Below are 26,372 nucleotides of genomic sequence, written 5' to 3' on the forward strand. Positions count from 1 at the left end.
TGTTTTTCGTTGAATGGCATATTGAGCACTGCCTGCTGAATCTCTGGTTTGAACCCAGACGTTCTTAGTCATGCGTGCCTTCTAATGGTCACAGATGTATTAATTGTTCTTGCAGCTGTGTCTGCTGCGTCCATAGAAGATCGTATCTGGTTATTAGATATGTTCTGTCCTTCCTCAACCACCTGCTTTGCCCTTTTTTGAAGTTCCTTGGGTAGATGCTCGATGAGGTGTTGCATCTCATCCCAATGGGCTCTGTCATAGCGCGCAAGTAGTGCTTGAGAGTTAGCGATGCGCCACTGGTTTGCAGCTTGTACTGCGACTCTTTTCCCAGCTGCATCAAACTTGCGGCTCTCTTTATCTGGGGGTGGTGCGTCCCCAGATGTGTGGGAGTTGGCTCTCTTCCGAGCTGCTCCCACTACGACGGAATCTGGTGGCAGCTGTGTGGTGATGAAAACAGGGTCTGTAGGAGGTGCTTTATATTTCTTGTCCACCCTTGGCGTTATTGCCCTACTTTTGACCGGCTCCTTGAATATTTCCTTTGCGTGCCGAAGCATACCTGGCAGCATAGGCAGGCTTTGGTAGGAGCTGTGGGTGGAGGAGAGGGTGTTGAATAAAAAGTCATCCTCGACTTGTTCTGAGTGGAGGTTTACGTTGTGGAATTGTGCTGCTCTAGCCACCACTTGAGAATATGCTGTGCTGTCTTCAGGTGGTGAGGGCTTTGTTGGATATGCCTCCGGACTGTTGTCCGACACTGGGGCGTCATATAAGTCCCAAGCGTCTTGATCCTGGTCACCTTGGCTCATGGTGGTGTGAGCCGGGGAATGTGACGGAGTTTGCGCTGGTGAGAAGTTAAGTACAGGTGGAGGAGAGGGTGGCGGAGTCACCTTTTTCACCATTTTTGTTTGTTGCGCCTGTTCTGATTGAAACTCCAGTCTCCTTTTTCTCCTAATAGGGGAAAGGGTGCTTATTCTTCCTGTTCCCTGCTGTATGAAAATACGTTTTTGCGTATGGTCCACTTCGGTGGATTGCAGCTCTTCCTCAAACCTATGCTTACGCATCTGAGAGGACAGTGATTGCTCCTCTGTATAAGAGCCTGGACCTGGGTCGGTTACGGGTTGTTTCGGCACCGAAACCCTGCCTGTATCTTTTTTCGGCTCCGAGGTGGCTTTTTTCTTTTTAGGAGTCGAAACCTCTCGGCGTCGATCTTCGTCGGTGCCGCTGTCTCGGCGTCGAGCCGTTTCTACACCGCTATCTCGGTGTCGTTGCTTCTCTCCAGCACTTTCTCGATCCCGAGAAGGCTGCGTGCCGGTGTCTCGACCGGAGTCAGACGATCTCGGCACTGTTTTGGCCTTTTTCGGTGCCGATGGTCGGTCACCGAACTTATGGGTGGAGCCATGGCCTTGTGGCAGTGGCGTCCCCTGGGCCTTGTCACTTTTTTTATGTGTTGTTTTCGACGTCTTACTCACGGTTCTTTGATCGTCGAATTCCTCGGAGTCCGATTCGTGGATCGAAAAGGTTTCTTCTTCCTCTCGTTCCCCGAACTCTCGGTGCGCTGTCGGCGTGGACGCCATCTGAAGTCTCCTGGCTCGACGGTCACGGAGTGTCTTTCGGGACCGGAACGCGCGACAGGCTTCGCAAGTCTCTTCACTGTGCTCAGGTGACAGGCACAGGTTACAGACCAAATGTTGGTCTGTATACGGGTATTTGTTGTGGCATTTGGGACAAAAACGGAATGGGTTCCGTTCCATCGGCGGTGTTGGACACGCGGTCGGGCCGACCAGGCCCCGACGGGGGCTCGAAAACTACCCCGAAGGGCACCGGAGCGCGTCGAACCTCGATGCGGTGTTGAATCTAACTACGCCGATCCCGAACGCAACAATACCGACGAAAATCTTCCGAAATCTACTAACTTTCCGTTCCGAAACTCGGAGCGACAGGAACACGTCCGAACCCGATGGCGGAAAGAAAACAATCGAAGATGGAGTCGACGCCCATGCGCAATGGAGACAAAAGGAGGAGTCACTCGGTCCCGTGACTCGAAAGACTTCTTCGAAGAAAAACAACTTGTAACACTCCAACCCAACACCAGATGGCGAGTGTAAAGAAATGGCTCCCTGTTGCAGTTACCCCCCACTTTTTGCCTGATACTGATGCTGACTTGACTGAGAAGTGTGCTGGGACCCTGCTAACCAGGCCCCAGTGTTCTTTCACCTAAAATGTACCATTGTTTCCACAATTGGCACAACCCTGGCACCTAGGTAAGTCCCTTGTAACTGATACACCTGGTACCAAGGGCCCTGATGCCAGGGAAGGTCTCTAAGGGCTGCAGCATGTCTTATGCCACCCTAGGGACCCCTCACTCAGCACAGACACACTGCTTGCCAGCTTGTGTGTGCTGATGGGGAGAAAATGACTAAGTCGACATGGCACTCCCCTCAGGGTGCCATGCCAACCTCCCACTGCCTGTGGCATAGGTAAGTCACCCCTCTAGTAGGCCTTACAGCCCTAAGGCAGGGTGCACTATACCACAGGTGAGGGCATATGTGCATGAGCACTATGCCCCTACAGTGTCTAAGCAAAACCTTAGACATTGTAAGTGCAGGGTAGCCATAAGAGTATATGGGCTGGGAGTCTGTCAAAAACGAACTCCACAGCTCCATAATGGCTACACTGAATCCTGGGAAGTTTAGTATCAAACTTCGCAGCACAATAAATGCACACTGATGCCAGTGTACATTTTATTGTAAAATACACTACAGAGGGCACCTTAGAGGTGCCCCCTGAAACTTAACCGACTATCTGTGTAGGCTGACTGGTTCCAACATGTTGCTGGCCCCATGAGGAGAGTGCCTTTGTCACTCTGAGGCCAGTAACAAAGCCTGCACTGGGTGGAGATGCTAACACCTCCCCCAGGCAGGAGCTGTAACACCTGGCGGTGAGCCTCAAAGGCTCACCCCTTTGTCACAGCCCAGCAGGGCACTCCAGCTTAGTGGAGTTGCCCGCCCCCCTCCAGCCACGGCCCCCACTTTTGGCGGCAAGGCTGGAGGGAACAAAGAAAACAACAAGGAGGAGTCACTGGCCAGTCAGGACAGCCCCTAAGGTGTCCTGAGCTGAGGTGACTAACTTTTAGAAATCCTCCATCTTGCAGATGGAGGATTCCCCCAATAGGATTAGGGATGTGACCCCCTCCCCTTGGGAGGAGGCACAAAGAGGGTGTACTCACCCTCAGGGCTAGTAGCCATTGGCTACTAACCCCCCAGACCTAAACACGCCCTTAAATTTAGTATTTAAGGGCTCTCCCTGAACCTAGAATGAAAATGTCACTTACCCAGTGTACATCTGTTCGTGGCATCAGTCGCAGTAGATTCGCATGTTCTGCAATAGCTCGCCATCTGGTGTTGGGCCGGAGTGTTACAAGTTGTTTTTCTTCGAAGAAGTCTTTCGAGTCACGGGACCGAGTGACTCCTCCTTTTGTCTCCATTGCGCATGGGCGTCGACTCCATCTTCGATTGTTTTTCCCCGCAGAGGGTGAGGTAGGAGTTGAATTGTAGTAATAGTGCCCATGCAATGGAGTGACTAAGTATGCACCTATTTAAGGTTGAGATGACACATATATAAATAATTGAAGGTAACTTCCAAACTGCTACAGGCTCCCGGGGAGGCGGGTGGGCACATGCGAATCTACTGCGACTGATGCCACGAACAGATGTACACTGGGTAAGTGACATTTTCAGTTCGATGGCATCTGTCGCTGTAGATACGCATGTTCTGCATAGACTAGTAAGCAGTTATTTCCCCAAAAGCGGTGGATCAGCCTGTAGGAGTGGAAGTAGTCTGAAATAATGTTCTTAATACAGCTTGACCTACTGTGGCTTGTTGTGCGGATAACACGTCTACACAGTAGTGCTTGGTGAATGTGTGAGGCGTAGACCATGTGGCTGCCTTACATATTTCTTGCATTGGGATGTTTCCTAGAAAGGCCATGGTAGCACCTTTCTTTCTGGTTGAGTGTGCCCTTGGTGTAATGGGCAGCTGTCGTTTAGCTTTAAGGTAGCAGATTTGGATGCATTTAACTATCCATCTGGCTATACCTTGTTTTGAAATTGGGTTTCCTGCATGAGGTTTTTGAAATGCAATAAAGAGTTGTTTAGTCTTTCTGATGTTTTTTGTTCTGTCAATGTAATACATCAATGCTCTTTTGACATCTAATGTATGTAGTGCCCTTTCAGCTACGGTATCTGGCTGTGGAAAGAACACTGGAAGTTCCACTGTTTGATTTAGATGGAACGGTGAAATAACCTTTGGCAAAAATTTAGGATTGGTCCTTAGGACGACTTTATTTTTGTGTAGTTGTATAAAAGGTTCCTGTATTGTAAACGCCTGAATCTCGCTTACTCTTCTTAGGGAAGTAATGGCGATGAGAAATGCCACCTTCCAGGTTAGGAACTGTATGTCGCAGGAGTGCATGGGTTCAAAAGGTGGACCCATAAGTCTAGTTAGGACAACATTTAGGTTCCATGAAGGAACAGGTAGTGTTCTTGGTGGTATAATTCTCCTAAGGCCCTCCATGAATGCTTTAATGACTGGTATCTTATATAGGGAAGTTGAATAGGTAGTCTGCAGGTATGCAGATATTGCTGCAAGGTGTATTTTAATGGAAGAGAAAGCTAGGTTAGATTTTTGTAAGTGAAGCAAGTAACCCACTACATGTTCTGGAGTTGTGTGTAATGGTTGTATTTGATTAATATGGCAGTAGCAAACAAACCTCTTCCATTTACTTGCATAACAGTGCCTGGTGGATGGCCTTCTGGCTTGTTTTATGACTTCCATACATTCTTGGGTAAGTTGTAAGTGCCCGAATTCTAGGATTTCAGGAGCCAGATTGCTAGATTCAGCGATGCTGGATCTGGGTGTCTGATCTTTTGGGTGTGCTGTGTCAACAGATCTGGCCTGTTGGGCAATTTGATGCAGGGTACCACTGATAGGTCTAGCAGCGTTGTGTACCAGGGTTGCCTTGCCCAAGTTGGTGCTATCAATATGAGTTTGAGTTTGCTTTGACTGAGTTTGTTTACCAGGTAAGGAAGGAGAGGGAGAGGAGGAAAAGCGTAAGCAAATATCCCTGACCAGTTTATACATAGGGCATTGCCTTGGGATTGTTTGTGTGGGTATCTGGATGCGAAGTTTTGGCATTTTGCGTTCTCCCTTGTTGCAAACAAGTCTATCTGAGGTGTTCCCCAGAGTTTGAAATAAGTGTTCAGAATTTGGGGGTGAATTTCCCATTCGTGGACTTGTTGATGATCTCGAGAGAGATTGTCTGCGAGTTGATTTTGGATCCCTGGTATAAACTGTGCTATTAGGCGAATTTGGTTGTGAATTGCCCAATGCCAAATTTTTTGTGCTAGCAGGCTTAACTGCGTGGAGTGCGTCCCCCCCTGCTTGTTTAGATAATACATTGTTGTCATGTTGTCTGTTTTGACGAGAATGTATTTGTGAACTATTATTGGTTGGAAGGCTTTTAGTGCTTGAAAAACTGCTAGAAGTTCTAGGTGATTGATATGCAGTTTTGTTTGATGTACGTTCCATTGTCCTTGTATGCTGTGTTGATCGAGGTGTGCTCCCCACCCTGTCATGGAAGCATCTGTTGTTATTACGTATTGTGGCACTGGGTCTTGGAAAGGCCGCCCCTTGTTTAAATTTATGTTGTTCCACCACAGAAGCGAGAGGTAAGTTTGGCGGTCTATTAACACCAGATCTAGAAGGTGACCCTGTGCTTGAGACCACTGTGATGCTAGGCATTGTTGTAAGGGCCTCATGTGCAGTCTTGCGTTTGGGACAATGGCTATGCATGAAGACATCATGCCTAGGAGTTGTAATACCATCTTTGCCTGTATCTTTTGTGTTGGATACATGCGTTGTATGATGGTGTTGAAATTTAGAATTCTTTGTGGACTTGGAGTGGCTACTCCCTTTGATGTGTCTATTATGGCTCCTAGGTATTGTTGTACCTTGCGCGGCAGAATGTTGGATTTTGTAAAGTTGACGGTGAACCCGAGTTTGAAGAGGGTTTGTATGATCTGATTTGTGTGATTTGAGCACTGTATGAACGAATGGGCCTTGATTAGCCAGTCGTCCAAATATGGGAACACATGTATTTGCTGCCTTCTTATGTGTGCAGCGACTACCGCTAGACATTTGGTAAAGACTCTTGGTGCGGTTGTTAATCCGAAAGGCAGTACCTTGAATTGGTAATGTATTCCTTTGAATACAAACCTTAGGTATTTCCTGTGCGATGGGTGTATTGGTATATGGAAATAAGCATCCTTGAGGTCTAAAGTTGCCATGTAGTCGTGTAGTTTTAGCAATGGCAATACTTCTTGTAGTGTGACCATGTGGAAGTGGTCTGATTTGATGAAAGTGTTCACTACTCTGAGGTCTAGGATTGGTCTCAGTGTTTTGTCCTTCTTTGGTATCAGAAAGTACAGTGAGTAAACTCCTGTGTTTATTTGTGTGTTTGGCACTAATTCGATTGCATTCTTTTGCAATAGTGCCTGCACTTCTATCTCCAGGAGATTGGAATGGTGTGTTGTTAAATTTTGTGCTTTTGGTGGTATGTTTGGAGGGAATTGTAGAAATTCTATGCAATAACCATGTTGGATAATTGCTAGAACCCAAGTGTCTGTAGTGATTTTCTCCCATGCTTTGTAATAATGACCTATTCTTCCCCCCACTGGTGTTGTGTGGAGGGGGTGAGTGACATGTGAGTCACTGTTTAGTAGTAGGGGTTTTGGGGCTTTGAAATCTTCCTCTATTTCTAGGGAATTGCCCTCCTCTATATTGTCCCAGAAAACCTCCTCTATACTGTCCCTGGTAACTGGACGGTGTGGCTTGTGAGGTGCTGGCTTGTGTGCTTTGACCCCGAAACCCCCCTCGAAAGGGCGTTTTACGGAATGTGCTGTAATTCCCTCTGCTCTGCGGGGAGTAGAGTGCGCCCATGGCTTTGGCAGTGTCCGTATCTTTTTTGAGTTTCTCAATCGCTGTGTCCACTTCTGGACCGAACAGTTCTTTTTCATTAAAAGGCATATTGAGAACTGCTTGTTGAATCTCTGGTTTAAATCCAGACGTTCGGAGCCATGCATGCCTTCTGATAGTTACAGATGTATTAATTGTCCGTGCAGCTGTATCTGCAGCGTCCATGGAGGAGCGTATCTGGTTGTTGGAGATGGTCTGTCCCTCCTCAACCACTTGTTTTGCCCTATTTTGTAAGTCCTTGGGCAGATGTTCAATGAGATGTTGCATCTCGTCCCAGTGGGCTCTGTCATAGCGCGCAAGTAGTGCCTGGGAGTTCGCGATGCGCCACTGGTTTGCAGCTTGTGCTGCGACTCTTTTACCAGCTGCATCGAACTTGCGGCTTTCTTTATCTGGGGGTGGTGCATCTCCAGATGTGTGAGAGTTGGCCCTTTTCCTAGCTGCTCCTACAACGACAGAGTCTGGTGGCAGCTGTGTAGTGATGAAAACCGGGTCCGTAGGAGGCGGCTTATACTTTTTTTCCACCCTTGGTGTGATTGCCCTACTTTTGACCGGCTCCTTAAAGATGTCTTTTGCGTGCCGGAGCATACCAGGGAGCATAGGCAGGCTTTGGTATGAGCTGTGGGTGGAGGAGAGTGTGTTGAATAAGAAATCATCCTCGACCTGTTCTGAGTGGAGGCTTACATGGTGAAATTGTGCTGCTCTAGCCACCACTTGAGAGTACGCAGTGCTGTCTTCTGGTGGAGATGGCTTTGTAGGGTATGCCTCCGGACTGTTATCTGACACTGGGGCGTCGTATAGGTCCCATGCGTCCTGATCTTGGTCACCCTGGCTCATGGTGGTGTGAGCTGGGGAGTGTGATGGAGTTTGTGCTGGTGAAACGTTAATCACGGGCGGAGGAGAGGGTGGTGGTGTAACTTTTCACCACTTTTGGTTGTGGTGTTTGTTCCGTCTGGAACTCCAACCTTCTCTTTCTCCTAATGGGGGGAAGGGTGCTTATTTTTCCTGTCCCCTGCTGAATGAAGATACGCTTTTGCGTATGGTCCACATCAGTTGCTTGTAGCTCTTCCTCAAACCTATGCTTCTGCATTTGGGAGGTTAGCGAGTGCTCTTCTGTATAAGAGCCTGAAGCTGGGTCGCTTGCAGTTTGTTTCGGCATCGAAACTTTGTCTGCGTGTTTTTTCGGCTCCGAGGTGACTTTTTTCCTTTTCGGGGCCGAAACCTCTCGGCGTCGATCTGTTTCGGTGCCGCTGTCTCGGCGTCGAGCCGTGTCCACACCGGCATCTCGGTGTCGAGGCTTGTCTCCAGCACTTTCTCGGTCCCGAGAAGGCTGCGTGCCGGTGTCTCGACCGGAGTCGGACGATCTCGGCACTGTTTGGGCCTTTTTCGGTGCCGACGGTCGGTCACCGAATTTATGGGTCGAGCCATGGCCTGGTGGCAGTGGCGTCCCCTGGGCCTTGTAAATGTTCCTCTGAGTGGATTTCGACGTCTTACTCACGGTTTGTGTATCGTCGAATCCTTCGGAGTCTGAGTCTTGGATCGAGAAGGTACCTTCCTCTTCCTGTTCCTCGAACTCCCGTTGGGCTGTCGGTGCGGACGCCATCTGAAGTCTTCTGGCTCGACGGTCTCGGAGTGTTTTTCGGGACCGGAACGCACGACAGGCCTCGCAGGTGTCTTCGCTGTGCTCAGGTGACAGGCACAGGTTGCAGACCAAGTGTTGGTCTGTGTAGGGGTATTTATTGTGGCATTTGGGGCAGAAACGGAACGGGGTCCGTTCCATCGGCGTTCTTCAGCACGCGGTCGGGCCGACCAGGCCCCGACGGAGGATCGAAAAACTACCCCGAAGGGCACCGGAGCTCTTCGATCTTCGATGCGGTGTGGAATCTAAGTACGCCGATCCCGAACGCAACAATACCGACGAAAATCTTCCGAAATTAGCTAATTTTCCGTTCCGAAACTCGGAGCGACAGGAACACGTCCGAACCCGATGGCGGAAAAAAAACAATCGAAGATGGAGTCGACGCCCATGCGCAATGGAGACAAAAGGAGGAGTCACTCGGTCCCGTGACTCGAAAGACTTCTTCGAAGAAAAACAACTTGTAACACTCCGGCCCAACACCAGATGGCGAGCTATTGCAGAACATGCGTATCTACAGCGACAGATGCCATCGAACATTAGATTCCTGCAACAACAAGAAGGACTGCCTAGCTGAAAACCCTGCAGAGGAAGACCAGAAGACAACAACTGCCTTGGCTCCAGAAACTCACCGGCCTTCCAAAGAACTCTGCTCCAGCGACGCCTTCCAAAGGGACCAGCGACCTCTGAATCCTCTGAGGACTGCCCTGCTTCGACGACGACAAGAAACTCCAGAGGACAGCGGACCTGCTCCAAAAAGACTGCAACTTTATCCAAAGGAGCAGCTTTAAAGAACCCTGCAATCTCCCCGCAAGAAGCGTGAGACTTGCAACACTGCACCCGGCGACCCCGACTCGGCTGGTGGAGAACCAACACCTCAGGGAGGACCCCCGGACTACTCTACGACTGTGAGTACCAAAACCTGTCCCCCCTGAGCCCCCACAGCGCCGCCTGCAGAGGGAATCCCGAGGCTTCCCCTGACCGCGACTCTCTGAAACCTAAGTCCCGACGCCTGGAAAAGACCCTGCACCCGCAGCCCCCAGGACCTGAAGGACCGGACTTTCACTGCAGAAGTGACCCCCAGGAGTCCCTCTCCCTTGCCCAAGTGGAGGTTTCCCTGAGGAAGCCCACCCTTGCCTGCCTGCAGCGCTGAAGAGATCCCTTGATCTCTCATTGACTTCCATTGCGAACCCGACGCTTGTTCTAACACTGCACCCGGCCGCCCCCGCGCCGCTGAGGGTGAAATTTCTGTGTGGGCTTGTGTCCCCCCCGGTGCCCTACAAAACCCCCCTGGTCTGCCCTCCGAAGACGCGGGTACTTACCTGCTGGCAGACTGGAACCGGGGCACCCCCTTCTCTCCGTTGAAGCCTATGCGTTTTGGGCACCACTTTGAACTCTGCACCTGACCGGCCCTGAGCTGCTGGTGTGGTAACTTTGGGGTTGCTCTGAACCCCCAACGGTGGGCTACCTTGGACCAAGAACTGAACCCTGTAAGTGTCTTACTTACCTGGTAAAACTAACAAAAACTTACCTCCCCCAGGAACTGTGAAAATTGCACTAAGTGTCCACTTTTAAAATAGCTATTTGTGAATAACTTGAAAAGTATACATGCAATTGAAATGATTCAAAGTTCCTAATGTACTTACCTGCAATACCTTTCAAACAAGATATTACATGTTAAATTTGAACCTGTGGTTCTTAAAATAAACTAAGAAAAGATATTTTTCTATAACAAAACCTATTGGCTGGATTTGTCTCGGAGTGTGTGTACCTCATTTATTGTCTATGTGTATGTACAACAAATGCTTAACACTACTCCTTGGATAAGCCTACTGCTCGACCACACTACCACAAAATAGAGCATTAGTATTATCTCTTTTTACCACTATTTTACCTCTAAGGGGAACCCTTGGACTCTGTGCATGCTATTCCTTACTTTGAAATAGCACATACAGAGCCAACTTCCTACAGCGAGCTATGCAGAACATGTGTATCTACAGCGACAGATGCCATCGAACATAAGATTTAGGCTTGAAATATAAAGTTTATCAGGAGCCTGAAATGATACAAGGGTATTTTAAGGGCTACACATGCTTGAGCACAAGGAAGGAAGGTTGAAACAAATGATTAAGACTTTTTTTGTCTCAGAACCTAATGTAAATTGCACAGATGATACCAAATCTCATGTACCTCAGAGTGTTGGTGGAAATGGCAACAATGCCCTCAGGACACTGTTCGGAGGCAAAACCTGAGGCAAACTCCAATGTCTCGTACGACAGAGGTGTGAGGTGGAAGCGGGACTGGTAGGAATAGCTCAACCATGAGCGGCTTGACATGGCCAGCACCTGCAACAAAGCAAAGATCATCAACAGTCACAATGTGGAAGCATGACACACTGAAGGTAAGATGGTTGCACTAAAGCACAGTTCTAATTTACTGATTATAAGGATATAAACAGACTCCCACAACACAGACTAAGGTTTGGCCAATTAACCGGTGGACATCCATTGCATTGGTACTAGCACGGAACGCACTCACTCCCGAATTTCATATGGATTAATTGTACAACTGAGAAAAGCCTCTGCAGGGGACGATAAGCATTAGAAAGAATAAAGGACATACATATTCAATTCAATGATTGGGCCTTTTACAGACCCCTAGTTTTTTGCTATTTAGCGGATCACATATTTAAAGAGTGTAGGAAGCTGGCCTGTTGTGTAGTGGGCATTCATGGTACTTACACCTTATACCGGGTCTCCCCTGTCAATGAAGTGTAGGCAGTGTCTAGAAGCCAGGCTCTCTAGAGGTAGCTGTGGATGAGCAGCCAAGGCTTATCTAGAAGACATGCAAAGCTTATACAATACCACTACTGTCTCACATTACTTACACACAAGAAAGAAAACACTTGGTTGTCTAAAATACATATATACACACACACACACACACACTAATAAATCGCAAGAGGCAAAAAAAAAAAGTTAGAAAACAGTGTAAAATAGCAATAAGCATTAATAAGAAAAAGACACCCAGAATAGCCTGCAGGGAATCAGCAGTGGATTACTGACGATGGAGACCTGTAGAGAGAGGGGACTAAGTCCAGGGGGAGTAGGAGATACTACACACTCAAGAGGTAGCTTTTGGAGTTGGTCGACGAGGAAGGAAGACAGGTCAGCACTGCAGCACAGAAGCTGGAGAAGAGTTCCTGATGCGTGCAAAAGGTGTCCCGCGCTGGAAGCTGGATTGCAGATGGGTGTCGGTGAACGATTTCCACCAACAAGCCTTGGCAAAGGCAAATTTGCAGCTGGAGGAAAAAGGGCTGCCGGGGACCAGCAAGGTCCAAGAGGAGTCTACCCAGGAAGGGGAGTCTCGGGGGACCCTCCGCGTCGCAGAAGGCCCACAGGAGCAGAGGCAGCACCCACAGGTGGCCCACAGGACAGGGACACAGAAGTCGCTGAAGCAGCCCACGCAGCACCACAGATGTTGCTCCCACGTCGCCGGAGCACGCCGAGGCCCAGGATTTGCAGGAGGGAGTGCTGGGGGCTGGAGCTACAAGTTGCCTGAAGTTCCCCTTGGAAGTGAAGCAAACAAGCCTTGGCAGCTGCAAAGGACGTGGTGCACGGGGATGCTGTCTTGCGTGGAGTGGAAAGGACTGACCACCACCAAAGTGCGACAGCTGGTAGAGAGGACCAAGGGAGACTATCCAGACCACCCATGATGCAGGACCCATGCCACTCAGGATGCGCGGAGATCCCCGCAGCCGGTCGTCGAATGAGTCCGGTACCTGCGGATGCAGGGGAGTAATGCCTTCACCCCAAGGGAGATTGCTTCTTCTTCTTGGGCAGGCTGAAGAGTTGCAGTCTTCTGAAGATGCATGGCCAGGGAAATGTTGCAAAGCTGACAGGAATTCTGGATACAATGTTGCAGAACAGTCTTCCTTGTGGATCTGCAGCTTGTAGGTTCCTGGAGGGCCCAGTGACGGTTCCGGAGGCCAGAAGGCAAAGCAGAGGTTGCAGAGGGGTCCTGCAGGAATCTTGCAAGCCAAATCTGAGGACCCACCCCAGAGGAAGACCCTATATAACCCAAAGAGGGAGCTTGGTCACCTAACCAGGTAACTACCTATCAGAGGGTGCCTCTGACGTTACCTGCCTGGCCTGGCCACTCAGATGCTCCCAGATTTCCCTGCCAACCATGGAATCAAGAAGACAGAACCCAAGGACCCTCTGGAGGAGCTTTGGGTACCGACAGGGGAGCGGTCACTCCCCTTTCCTTTGTCCAGTTTCACGCCAGAGCAGGGACTGGGGGTTCCTGAACCAGTGCTGACTTGTTTATGCACGGAGGGCACCAAATGTGCCCTTCAAAGCAAAACCAGTGGTTTGGGCAGGCTACCCCTCCCACTCTAGTCACACCTATTTCCTAAGGAGAGGGTGTTACCTCCCTCCCAAAGGTAATCCTTTGTTCTGCTTTGCTGGGTTGATCAGATCAAGCAGCAGGAGAGCAGAAACCTGTCTGACGGTGGCAGCAGCTGGGCTGCCTGGAAAACCCTGCAAGACTGGTGGTAGCAATGCTGGGGGTCCTCTAAGGAGGCCCCAGAGTGCATGGAATCATACTTCCAATACTTGCAACAGTATTGGTGTATGATTCCGACATGTTTGATACCAAACATGCCCAGGTTCAGAGTTACCATTATTTAGCTGGACATAGGTAGTGATATATGTCCAGTACACCCATAAAATGGCATCCCCAAACTCATGAAGTCCCGTAAGACGGGGCTGGAGTTTGTGGGGCACCTCTGCTAGTGAAGGGTTGCCCTAACACACAGGTACCTGCACCCTGCCGTCTGGGCTGAGAGGGCCTACCATAGGGGTGACTTGCACACGGTTCACATAGACTGCAATGGCAGACCTGCAGAACCCTTTGCATGGGCTCTCTATGGGTGGCAGACTAATGGCTGCAGCCCAAAGGGATCCCCTATACCCTGGGTACTCAGGTACCATATATTAGTGACTTATATGGGGGGACCAGTATGCCAATTGTGGGGAGAAAAGGTTAGTAGCAACCAAATTTAGAGGAGAGAGCATACTCACTGGGGTCCTGGTTAGCAGGATCCCAGTGAACACAGTCAGTCAAACACACGGACAGCAGGCATAAAATGGGGGTAACCATGCCAAGAAAGAGGGCACTTTCTTACAACGAGAAATTGATTCAGAAGCTTGATGCCTACAATTTCATGCTAGGGAGCCACAAAAAAAACGGTGAAGCTTTGTTTACCGATTCTATTTTCAGTTAATGCACGCTGGCCATGGCAGCCAAGCAGCATCTCTTTACTGCAAACAAAAGATGTGCTTGAAACAATGCGGTTATGGTCAGGAGGGACTTGGCTTACACTCACTTCTTTTCCTACTCATCTGTGTTCCTTCACCGGATTTCCTAGGGGTAGGGGAGAGCGAGAAGGCCAGACCTGTCTGCAGTGTCTATAGAGTTTAAGAGCACAAGCTTGCCACCCTGCTGTATATATTCTGCAGTTTTTTTTTTTTTTTACTTCTTTCCATGTCTGTGTAAATATGCGGGCAATAAAACACTGCCATGGGATGAGCAAGGAGGCACCTGAATGTGGGATCTTTCAACTGGACTGTAGTTTGCTTTTTGTCAGAGGAATGTAAAAATGTGTGTAGGAAGTTGGCTCTGTATGTCCTATTTCAAAGTAAGGAATAGCATGCACAGAGTCCAAGGGTTCCCCTTAGAGGTAAAATAGTGGTAAAAAGAGATAATACTAATGCTCTATTTTATGGTAGTGTGGTCGAGCAGTAGGCTTATCCAAGGAGTAGTGTTAAGCATTTGTTGTACATACACAGACAATAAATGAGGTACACACACTCAGAGACAAATCCAGCCAATAGGTTTTGTTATAGAAAAATATCTTTTCTTAGTTTATTTTAAGAACCACAGGTTCAAATTCTACATGTAATATCTCATTCGAAAGGTATTGCAGGTAAGTACTTTAGGAACTTCAAATCATCAAAATTGCATGTATACTTTTCAAGTTATTCACAAATAGCTGTTTTAAAAGTGGACACAGTGCAATTTTCACAGTTCCTAGGGGAGGTAAGTATTTGTTAGGTTAACCAGGTAAGTAAGACACTTACAGGGCTTAGTTCTTGGTCCAAGGTAGCCCACCGTTGGGGGTTCAGAGCAACCCCAAAGTCACCACACCAGCAGCTCAGGGCCGGTCAGGTGCAGAGTTCAAAGTGGTGCCCAAAACACATAGGCTAGAATGGAGAGAAGGGGGTGCCCCGGTTCCGGTCTGCTTGCAGGTAAACATCCGCGTCTTCGGAGGGCAGACCAGGGGGGGTTTTGTAGGGCACCGGGGGGGACACAAGCCCACACAGAAATTTCACCCTCAGCAGCGCGGGGGCGGCCGGGTGCAGTGTAGGAACAGGCGTCGGGTTCGCAATGTTAGTCTATGAGAGATCTCGGGATCTCTTCAGCGCTGTAGGCAGGCAAGGGGGGGGTTCCTCGGGGAAACCTCCACTTGGGCAAGGGAGAGGGACTCCTGGGGGTCACTTCTCCAGTGAAAGTCCGGTCCTTCAGGTCCTGGGGGCTGCGGGTGCAGGGTCTCTCCCAGGCGTCGGGACTTAGGATTCAAAGAGTCGCGGTCAGGGGAAGCCTCGGGATTCCCTCTGCAGGCGGCGCTGTGGGGGCTCAGGGGGGACAGGTTTTGGTACTCACAGTATCAGAGTAGTCCTGGGGTCCCTCCTGAGGTGTTGGATCTCCACCAGCCGAGTCGGGGTCGCCGGGTGCAGTGTTGCAAGTCTCACGCTTCTTGCGGGGAGCTTGCAGGGTTCTTTAAAAGCTGCTGGAAACAAAGTTGCAGCCTTTCTTGGAGCAGGTCCGCTGTCCTCGGGAGTTTCTTGTCTTTTCGAAGCAGGGGCAGTCCTCAGAGGATGTCGAGGTCGCTGGTCCCTTTGGAAGGCGTCGCTGGAGCAGGATCTTTGGAAGGCAGGAGACAGGCCGGTGAGTTTCTGGAGCCAAGGCAGTAGTCGTCTTCTGGTCTTCCTCTGCAGGGGTTTCAGCTAGGCAGTCCTTCTTGTAGTTGCAGGAATCTAATTTTCTAGGGTTCAGGGTAGCCCTTAAATACTAAATTTAAGGGCGTGTTTAGGTCTGGGGGGTTAGTAGCCAATGGCTACTAGCCCTGAGGGTGGGTACACCCTCTTTGTGCCTCCTCCCAAGGGGAGGGGGTCACAATCCTAACCCTATTGGGGGAATCCTCCATCTGCAAGATGGAGGATTTCTAAAAGTCAGAGTCACCTCAGCTCAGGACACCTTAGGGGCTGTCCTGACTGGCCAGTGACTCCTCCTTGTTGCTTTCTTTGTTCCCTCCAGCCTTGCCGCCAAAAGTGGGGGCCGTGGCCGGAGGGGGCGGGCAACTCCACTAAGCTGGAGTGCCCTGCTGGGCTGTGACAAAGGGGTGAGCCTTTGAGGCTCACCGCCAGGTGTTACAGCTCCTGCCTGGGGGAGGTGTTAGCATCTCCACCCAGTGCAGGCTTTGTTACTGGCCTCAGAGTGACAAAGGCACTCTCCCCATGGGGCCAGCAACATGTCTCTGGTGTGGCAGGCTGCTGGAACTAGTCAGCCTACACAGACAGTCGGTTAAGTTTCAGGGGGCACCTCTAAGGTGCCCTCTGTGGTGTATTTTACAATAAAATGTACACTGGCATCAGTGTACATTTATTGTGCTGAGAAGTTTGATACCAAACTTCCCAGTTTTCAGTGTAGCCATTATGGTGCTGTGGAGTTCGTGTTTGACAGACTCCCAGACCATATACTCTTATGGCTACCCTGCACTTACAATGTCTAAGGTTTTGTTTAGACACTGTAGGGGTATCATGCTCATGCACTGGTACCCTCACCTATGGTATAGTGCACCCTGCCTTAGGGCTGTAAGGCCTGCTAGAGGGGTGGCTTACCTATACTGCATAGGCAGTGAGAGGCTGGCATGGCACCCTGAGGGGAGTGCCATGTCGACTTACTCGTTTTGTCCTCACTAGCACACACAAGCTGGCAAGCAGTGTGTCTGTGCTGAGTGAGAGGTCTCCAGGGTGGCATAAGACATGCTGCAGCCCTTAGAGACCTTCCTTGGCATCAGGGCCCTTGGTACTAGGAGTACCAGTTACAAGGGACTTATCTGGATGCCAGGGTCTGCCAATTGTGGATACAAAAGTACAGGTTAGGGAAAGAACACTGGTGCTGGGGCCTGGTTAGCAGGCCTCAGCACACTTTCAATTGTAAACATAGCATCAGCAAAGGCAAAAAGTCAGGGGGCAACCATGCCAAGGAGGCATTTCCTTACAATGTGTGAAATAAAATGCATTTAAAAAGGCACAACAAAGTTTCCTTGCTACTAAGACAGGACAATGTCAGTGAACTGTGTTCATGAATACAGTGTGGGCGGTGCCAGCGACTGTGGGGTCAGGGTCAAAGATGTGGCTAAAAAAAATGAAATAAATATTCTCGAACTATTTTGCGGATATTTCAACTTTATGTAAATGAATAAAACTAAAATGCTCAAACTTCATTAAACGTTGTTAATGCAATCACTGCAAGAAGGGCTCATATCATGCAGGACACCTTTAAGCAAATGTGGCTTTTAAGCCAACACCACTCTGGGTGCTGATATTTTTTTCACCATTTCTTACAGCGATTAAATCAAAACTACATGTCCCAGAACACAGCACTGGTTAAGGAAAAAAGGCCAGGATAAGTTCACTTGAAGTGTTAGAAATGGGGTCGTTGGTTGGCAGTCAGGTACCCCCTGTCCAAGCAAGGACCCTCACTCTAGTCAGGATAAAAGAGAATCACCCTCAGCTAACTCCTGCTTACCCACCTGGTAGCTTGGTACGAGCAGTAGGCTTAACTTCAGAGTGCTAGGTGTAAAGTATTTGTAAAACACACACAGCAACTTAGTGATAATACTGCAAAATGGCAACAGACCAAAACGACAAAAAAATCCCCAATACACAAGTCAAGTTATCAATTAAAATGCAAAAAGAGTCTTCATGTAATGTTAAACACACACTAACACTATTAGCGTAAAAATGTACCTTGCGAGCGCCAAAAATAACACTGCACGGGCCAGTGTGCGTCAAAAAGAGCTTGCGATGCATCGTTATCACTCACAAGTGAGACCTTGCATCGTTTCTTCTTCAGTCGAGTCGTCGTGCGTCGTTTCTCCTCTCCACAGGAGAGTGATGCGTCGATTCGAACCGCACTCTCGGGTCCGGGCAAGCCTTGCGTTGTTTTTGCACGCCAAACGATGTTTGCGTCGGAAATCCTGCTGCACGATGATCCGAAAACCACGCAGCGCGGGTTGCAATCTCACCAGCCTCTGTCAGCGGTGCTGCGCGTCATTCCTCCAGCTGCGGGTGTTGATCTTCCGGTCACGTTGCAGGCAAGTGTCGATTTTTCAGCCGCAGATCAGAGTCGGGTTGATCTTTTCCCCCGCACGGCGGTCGGTGCGTGGATTTCTCACACTTGGGCTACAAGCTTCTCCTTTCAGGGTCCCAGGAACTGGATGTGCACCACTTGGCAGAGTAGGAGTCTCTCCAGAGACTCCAGGTGCTGGCAGAGAGAAGTCTTTGTTGTCCCTGAGACTTCAAACAAAAGGAGGCAAGCCCTTGGAGAGTTCTTCACAAGAAGGAAGGCAACACAAAGTCCAGTCTTTGTACTGAAACACAGGCAGAAGCAGCAACTGCAGGAGGGCTCCACAAAGCGCAGTCACAGGCAGGGCAGCTCCCTTCTTCCTCAGCTCTTCTCCAGGCAGAGGTTCCTCTTGGTTTCCAGAAGTGTTCTAAAGTCTGGTTTTGGGTGCCCTTCTTATACCTATTTTCTCCTTTGAAGTAGGCCTACTTCAAAGCAAAGTCTCTCTTGAATGTGAAATCCTGCCTTGCCCAGGCCAGGCCCCAGACACTCACCAGGGGGTTGGAGACTGCATTGTGTGAGGGCCGGCACAGCCCTTTCAGGTGTGAGAGACCACTTCTCCCCTCCCTCCTAGCACAGATGGCTCATCAGGATATGCAGACTACACCCCAGCTCCCTTTATGTCACTGTCTAGTGTGAGGTGCAACCAGCCCAACTGTCAAACTGACCCAGACAGGGAATCCACAAACAGGCAGGGTCACAGAAAGGGTATAAGCAAGAAAATGGCACTTTCTAAAAGTGGCATTTTCAAATACACAATCTCAAAATCAACTTTACTAAACAATGTATTTTTAAATTGTGAGCTCAGAGACCCCAAATTCCACATGTCCATCTGCTCCCAAAGGAAATCTACACTTTAATCAGATTTAAAGGTAGCCCCCCATGTTAACCTATGAGAGGGCCAGGCCTTGCAACAGTGAAAAACGAATTTAGCAATAATTCACTGTCAGGACATATGAAACACATTACTATATGTCCTACCTTAACCATACACTGCACCCTGCCCTTGGGGCTACCTAGGGCCTACCTTAGGGGTGTCTGACATGTAAGAAAAGGGAAGGTTTAGGCCTGGCAAGTGGGTACACTTACCAAGTCGAATTTACAGTTAAAACTGCACACACAGACACTCCAGTGGCAGGTCTGCGACATGATTACAGAGCTACTTATGTGGGTGGCACAGCCAGTGTTGCAGGCCCACTAGTAGCATTTGATTTACAGGCCTTGGGCACCTCTGGAGCCACTGTACTATGGACTTACTAATAAATCAAATATGTCAATCATGGATAAGCCAATTACATACGCATTTTGTAAAGGAGCACTTGCACTTTAGCACTGGTTAGCAGTGGTAAAGTGCCCAGAGTAACAAAAACAGCAAAATCAGAGTCCAGCACACACCAAAAACCTGGTAAACAGGCAAAAAGATAAGGGAGACCACGCCAAGGATAAAAATCTAACAACATGGAGCTACTTGGCAGCAATAGGTGATCTTAAATCCAAATACTACAAATAGTTAATTGGCAATGTAATTTACTATAACTAATGTAAAGAAATGGCTCCCTGTTGCAGTTACCCCCCACTTTTTGCCTGATACTGATGCTGACTTGACTGAGAAGAGTGCTGGGACCCTGCTAACCAGGCCCCAGCACCAGTGTTCCTTCACCTAAAATGTACCATTGTATCCACAATTGGCACACCCTGGCATTCAGATAAGTCCCTTGTAACTGGTACTTCTAGTACCAAGGGCCCTGATGCCAAGGAAGGTCTCTAAGGGCTGCAGCATGTCTTATGCCACCCTAGAGACCCCTCACTCAGCACAGGCACACTGCTTACAAGCCTGTGTGTGCTAGTGAGAACAAAATGAGTAAGTCGACATGGCACTCCCCTCAGGGTGCCATGCCAGCCTCTCACTGCCTATGCAGTATAGGTAAGACACCCCTCTAGCAGGCCTTACAGCCCTAAGGCAGGGTGCACTATACCATAGGTGAGGGTACCAGTGCATGAGCATGGTACCCCTACAGTGTCTAAACAAAACCTTAGACATTGTAAGTGCAGGGTAGCCATAAGAGTATATGGTCTGGGAGTCTGTCAAACACGAACTCCACAGCACCATAATGGCTACACTGAAAACTGGGAAGTTTGGTATCAAACTTCTCAGCACAATAAATGCACACTGATGCCAGTGTACATTTTATTGCAAAACACACCCCAGAGGGCACCTTAGAGGTGCCCCCTGAAACTTAACCGACTGTCTGTGTAGGCTGACTAGTTCCAGCAGCCTGCCACACCAGAGACATGTTGCTGGCCCCATGGGGAGAGTGCCTTTGTCACTCTGAGGCCAGTAACAAAGCCTGCACTGGGTGGAGATGCTAACACCTCCCCCAGGCAGGAGCTGTGACACCTGGCGGTGAGCCTCAAAGGCTCACCCCTTTGTCACAGCCCAGCAGGGCACTCCAGCTTAGTGGAGTTGCCCGCCCCCTCCGGCCACGGCCCCCACTTTTGGCGGCAAGGCTGGAGGGAACAAAGAAAGCTACAAGGAGGAGTCACTGGCCAGTCAGGACAGCCCCTAAGGTGTCCTGAGCTGAGGTGACTCTGACTTTTAGAAATCCTCCATCTTGCAGATGGAGGATTCCCCCAATAGGGTTAGGATTGTGACCCCCTCCCCTTGGGAGGAGGCACAAAGAGGGTGTACCCACCCTCAGGGCTAGTAGCCATTGGCTACTAACCCCCCAGACCTAAACACGCCCTTAAATTTAGTATTTAAGGGCTACCCTGAACCCTAGAAAATCAGATTCCTGCAACTACAAGAAGAAGGACTGCCTAGCTGAAAACCCCTGCAGAGGAAGACCAGAAGACGACAACTGACTTGGCTCCAGAAACTCACCGGCCTGTCTCCTGCCTTCCAAAGATCCTGCTCCAGCGACGCCTTCCAAAGGGACCAGCGACCTCGACATCCCCTGAGGACTGCCCCTGCTTCAAAAAGACAAGAAACTCCCGAGGACAGCGGACCTGCTCCAAGAAAGGCTGCAACTTTGTTTCCCGCAGCTTTGAAAGAACCCTGCAAGCTCCCCGCAAGAAGCGTGAGACTTGCAACACTGCACCCGGCGACCCCGACTCGGCTGGTGGAGATCCAACACCTCAGGAGGGACCCCAGGACTACTCTGATACTGTGAGTACCAAAACCTGTCCCCCCTGAGCCCCCACAGCGCCGCCTGCAGAGGGAATCCCGAGGCTTCCACTGACCGCGACTCTTTGAATCCTAAGTCCCGACGCCTGGGAGAGACCCTGCACCCGCAGCCCCCAGGACCTGAAGGACCGGACTTTCACTGGAGAAGTGACCCCCAGGAGTCCCTCTCCCTTGCCCAAGTGGAGGTTTCCCCGAGGAACCCCCCCCTTGCCTGCCTGCAGCGCCGAAGAGATCCCGAGATCTCTCATAGACTAACATTGCGACCCCGACGCTTGTTTCTACACTGCACCCGGCCGCCCCCGCGCTGCTGAGGGTGAAATTTCTGTGTGGGCTTGTGTCCCCCCCGGTGCCCTACAAAACCCCCCTGGTCTGCCCTCCGAAGACGCGGGTACTTACCTGCAAGCAGACTGTAAAGAAATGGCTCCCTGTTGCAGTTACCCCCCACTTTTTGCCTGATACTGATGCTGACTTGACTGAGAAGTGTGCTGGGACCCTGCTAACCAGGCCCCAGCACCAGTGTTCCTTCACCTAAAATGTACCATTGTATCCACAATTGGCACACCCTGGCATTCAGATAAGTCCCTTGTAACTGGTACTTCTAGTACCAAGGGCCCTGATGCCAAGAAAGGTCTCTAAGGGCTGCAGCATGTCTTATGCCACCCTAGAGACCCCTCACTCAGCACAGACACACTGCTTACAAGCCTGTGTGTGCTAGTGAGAACAAAATGAGTAAGTCGACATGGCACTCCCCTCAGGGTGCCATGCCAGCCTCTCACTGCCTATGCAGTATAGGTAAGACACCCCTCTAGCAGGCCTTACAGCCCTAAGGCAGGGTGCACTATACCATAGGTGAGGGTACCAGTGCATGAGCACTGTGCCCCTACAGTGTCTAAACAAAACCTTAGACATTGTAAGTGCAGGGTAGCCATAAGAGTATATGGTCTGGGAGTCTGTTTTACACGAACTCCACAGCACCATAATGGCTACACTGAAAACTGGGAAGTTTGGTATCAAACTTCTCAGCACAATAAATGCACACTGATGCCAGTGTACATCTTATTGTAAAATACACCCCAGAGGGCACCTTAGAGGTGCCCCCTGAAACTTAACCGACTATCTGTGTAGGCTGACTAGTTTTAGCAGCCTGCCACAAACCGAGACATGTTGCTGGCCCCATGGGGAGAGTGCCTTTGTCACTCTGAGGCCAGTAACAAAGCCTGCACTGGGTGGAGATGCTAACACCTCTCCCAGGCCGGAATTGTCACACCTGGCGGTGAGCCTCAAAGGCTCACCTCCTTTGTGCCAACCCAGCAGGACACTCCAGCTAGTGGAGTTGCCCGCCCCCTCCGGCCAGGCCCCACTTTTGGCGGCAAGGCCGGAGAAAATAATGAGAATAACAAGGAGGAGTCACTGGCCAGTCAGGACAGCCCCTAAGGTGTCCTGAGCTGAGGTGACTCTAACTTTTAGAAATCCTCCATCTTGCAGATGGAGGATTCCCCCAATAGGGTTAGGATTGTGACCCCCTCCCCTTGGGAGGAGGCACAAAGAGGGTGTACCCACCCTCAGGGCTAGTAGCCATTGGCTACTAACCCCCCAGACCTAAACACGCCCTTAAATTTAGTATTTAAGGGCTACCCTGAACCCTAGAAAATTAGATTCCTGCAACTACAAGAAGAAGGACTGCCTAGCTGAAAACCCCTGCAGAGGAAGACCAGAAGACGACAACTGCCTTGGCTCCAGAAACTCACCGGCCTGTCTCCTGCCTTCCAAAGATCCTGCTCCAGCGACGCCTTCCAAAGGGACCAGCGACCTCGACATCCTCTGAGGACTGCCCCTGCTTCGAAAAGACAAGAAACTCCCGAGGACAGCGGACCTGCTCCAAGAAAAGCTGCAACTTTGTTTCCAGCAGCTTTAAAGAACCCTGCAAGCTCCCCGCAAGAAGCGTGAGACTTGCAACACTGCACCCGGCGACCCCGACTCGGCTGGTGGAGATCCGACGCCTCAGGAGGGACCCCAGGACTACTCTGATACTGTGAGTACCAAAACCTGTCCCCCCTGAGCCCCCACAGCGCCGCCTGCAGAGGGAATCCCGAGGCTTCCCCTGACCGCGACTCTTTGAACCTAAAGTCCCGACGCCTGGGAGAGACCCTGCACCCGCAGCCCCCAGGACCTGAAGGACCGGACTTTCACTGGAGAAGTGACCCCCAGGAGTCCCTCTCCCTTGCCCAAGTGGAGGTTTCCCCGAGGAATCCCCCCCTTGCCTGCCTGCAGCGCTGAAGAGATCCCGAGATCTCTCATAGACTAACATTGCGAACCCGACGCCTGTTCCTACACTGCACCCGGCCGCCCCCGCGCTGCTGAGGGTGAAATTTCTGTGTGGACTTGTGTCCCCCCCGGTGCCCTACAAAACCCCCCCTGGTCTGCCCTCCGAAGACGCGGGTACTTACCTGCAAGCAGACCGGAACCGGGGCACCCCCTTCTCTCCATTCTAGCCTATGTGTTTTGGGCACCACTTTGAACTCTGCACCTGACCGGCCCTGAGCTGCTGGTGTGGTGACTTTGGGGTTGCTCTGAACCCCCAACGGTGGGCTACCTTGGACCAAGAACTGAACCCTGTAAGTGTCTTACTTACCTGGTAAAACTAACAAAAACTTACCTCCCCCAGGAACTGTGAAAATTGCACTAAGTGTCTGTAGGAAGTTGGCTCTGTATGTGCTATTTCAAAGTAAGGAATAGCATGCACAGAGTCCAAGGGTTCCCCTTAGAGGTAAAATAGTGGTAAAAATAGATAATACTAATGCTCTATTTTGTGGTAGTGTGGTCGAGCAGTAGGCTTATCCAAGGAGTAGTGTTAAGCATTTGTTGTACATACACATAGACAATAAATGAGGTACACACACTCAGAGACAAATCCAGCCAATAGGTTTTTATATAGAAAAATATCTTTTCTTAGTTTATTTTAAGAACCACAGGTTCAAATTCTACATGTAATAGCTCATTCGAAAGGTATTGCAGGTAAGTACTTTAGGAACTTCAAATCATCAAAATTGCATGTATACTTTTCAAGTTATTCACAAATAGCTGTTTTAAAAGTGGACACTTAGTGCAATTTTCACAGTTCCTAGGGGAGGTAAGTTTTTGTTAGTTTTACCAGGTAAGTAAGACACTTACAGGGTTCAGTTCTTGGTCCAAGGTAGCCCACCGTTGGGGGTTCAGAGCAACCCCAAAGTCACCACACCAGCAGCTCAGGGCCGGTCAGGTGCAGAGTTCAAAGTGGTGCCCAAAACACATAGGCTAGAATGGAGAGAAGGGGGTGCCCCGGTTCCGGTCTGCTTGCAGGTAAGTACCCGCGTCTTCGGAGGGCAGACCAGGGGGGTTTTGTAGGGCACCGGGGGGGACACAAGCCCACACAGAAACTTCACCCTCAGCGGCGCGGGGGCGGCCGGGTGCAGTGTAGAAACAAGCGTCGGGTTTTCAATGTTAGTCTATGAGAGATCTCGGGATCTCTTCAGCGCTGCAGGCAGGCAAGGGGGGGATTCCTCGGGGAAACCTCCACTTGGGCGAGGGAGAGGGACTCCTGGGGGTCACTCCTCCAGTGAAAGTCCGGTCCTTCAGGTCCTGGGGGCTGCGGGTGCAGGGTCTCTCCCAGGCGTCGGGACTTTAGGTTCAAAGAGTCGCGGTCAGGGGAAGCCTCGGGATTCCCTCTGCAGGCGGCGCTGTGGGGGCTCAGGGGGGACAGGTTTTGGTACTCACAGTATCAGAGTAGTCCTGGGGTCCCTCCTGAGGTGTTGGATCGCCACCAGCCGAGTCGGGGTCGCCGGGTGCAGTGTTGCAAGTCTCACGCTTCTTGCGGGGAGCTTGCAGGGTTCTTTGGAGCTGCTGGAAACAAAGTTGCAGCTTTTCTTGGAGCAGGTCCGCTGTCCTCGGGAGTTTCTTGTCTTTTCGAAGCAGGGGCAGTCCTCAGAGGATGTCGAGGTCGCTGGTCCCTTTGGAAGGCGTCGCTGGAGCAGGATCTTTGGAAGGCAGGAGACAGGCCGGTGAGTTTCTGGAGCCAAGGCAGTTGTCGTCTTCTGGTCTTCCGCTGCAGGGGTTTTCAGCTAGGCAGTCCTTCTTCTTGTAGTTGCAGGAATCTGATTTTCTAGGGTTCAGGGTAGCCCTTAAATACTAAATTTAAGGGCGGGTTTAGGTCTGGGGGGTTAGTAGCCAATGGCTACTAGCCCTGAGGGTGGGTACACCCTCTTTGTGCCTCCTCCCAAGGGGAGGGGGTCACAATCCTAACCCTATTGGGGGAATCCTCCATCTGCAAGATGGAGGATTTCTAAAAGTTAGAGTCACCTCAGCTCAGGACACCTTAGGGGCTGTCCTGACTGGCCAGTGACTCCTCCTTGTTATTCTCATTATTTTCTCCGGCCTTGCCGCCAAAAGTGGGGCCTGGCCGGAGGGGGCGGGCAACTCCACTAGCTGGAGTGTCCTGCTGGGTTGGCACAAAGGAGGTGAGCCTTTGAGGCTCACCGCCAGGTGTGACAATTCCTGCCTGGGAGAGGTGTTAGCATCTCCACCCAGTGCAGGCTTTGTTACTGGCCTCAGAGTGACAAAGGCACTCTCCCCATGGGGCCAGCAACATGTCTCGGTTTGTGGCAGGCTGCTAAAACTAGTCAGCCTACACTGATAGTCGGTTAAGTTTCAGGGGGCACCTCTAAGGTGCCCTCTGTGGTGTATTTTACAATAAAATGTACACTGGCATCAGTGTGCATTTATTGTGCTGAGAAGTTTGATACCAAACTTCCCAGTTTTCAGTGTAGCCATTATGGTGCTGTGGAGTTCGTGTTTGACAGACTCCCAGACCATATACTCTTATGGCTACCCTGCACTTACAATGTCTAAGGTTTTGTTTAGACACTGTAGGGGCACAGTGCTCATGCACTGGTACCCTCACCTATGGTATAGTGCACCCTGCCTTAGGGCTGTAAGGCCTGCTAGAGGGGTGTCTTACCTATACTGCATAGGCAGTGAGAGGCTGGCATGGCACCCTGAGGGGAGTGCCATGTCGAC

At 50.3% G+C, this 26,372-nt stretch overlaps 1 protein-coding gene across 5 annotated transcripts in view; it reads right to left on the reverse strand.

The window, feature by feature from the left end:
* The window catches only part of SF3B3 (splicing factor 3b subunit 3), a 342,606-nt gene that overhangs the window by 118,794 nt on the left and 197,440 nt on the right, over nt 1-26,372 (reverse strand). For all 5 annotated transcript variants that reach the window (XM_069217510.1, XM_069217514.1, XM_069217511.1 and 2 more), the window contains one exon: nt 10,853-11,007. In XM_069217510.1, the coding sequence (XP_069073611.1) occupies nt 10,853-11,007 (155 nt within the window). The remainder of the gene's footprint in view (nt 1-10,852; nt 11,008-26,372) is intronic.

The sequence above is a fragment of the Pleurodeles waltl genome, chromosome 12 (assembly GCF_031143425.1).
Source record: "Pleurodeles waltl isolate 20211129_DDA chromosome 12, aPleWal1.hap1.20221129, whole genome shotgun sequence".
Classification (NCBI taxonomy): Eukaryota; Metazoa; Chordata; class Amphibia; order Caudata; family Salamandridae; genus Pleurodeles; species Pleurodeles waltl.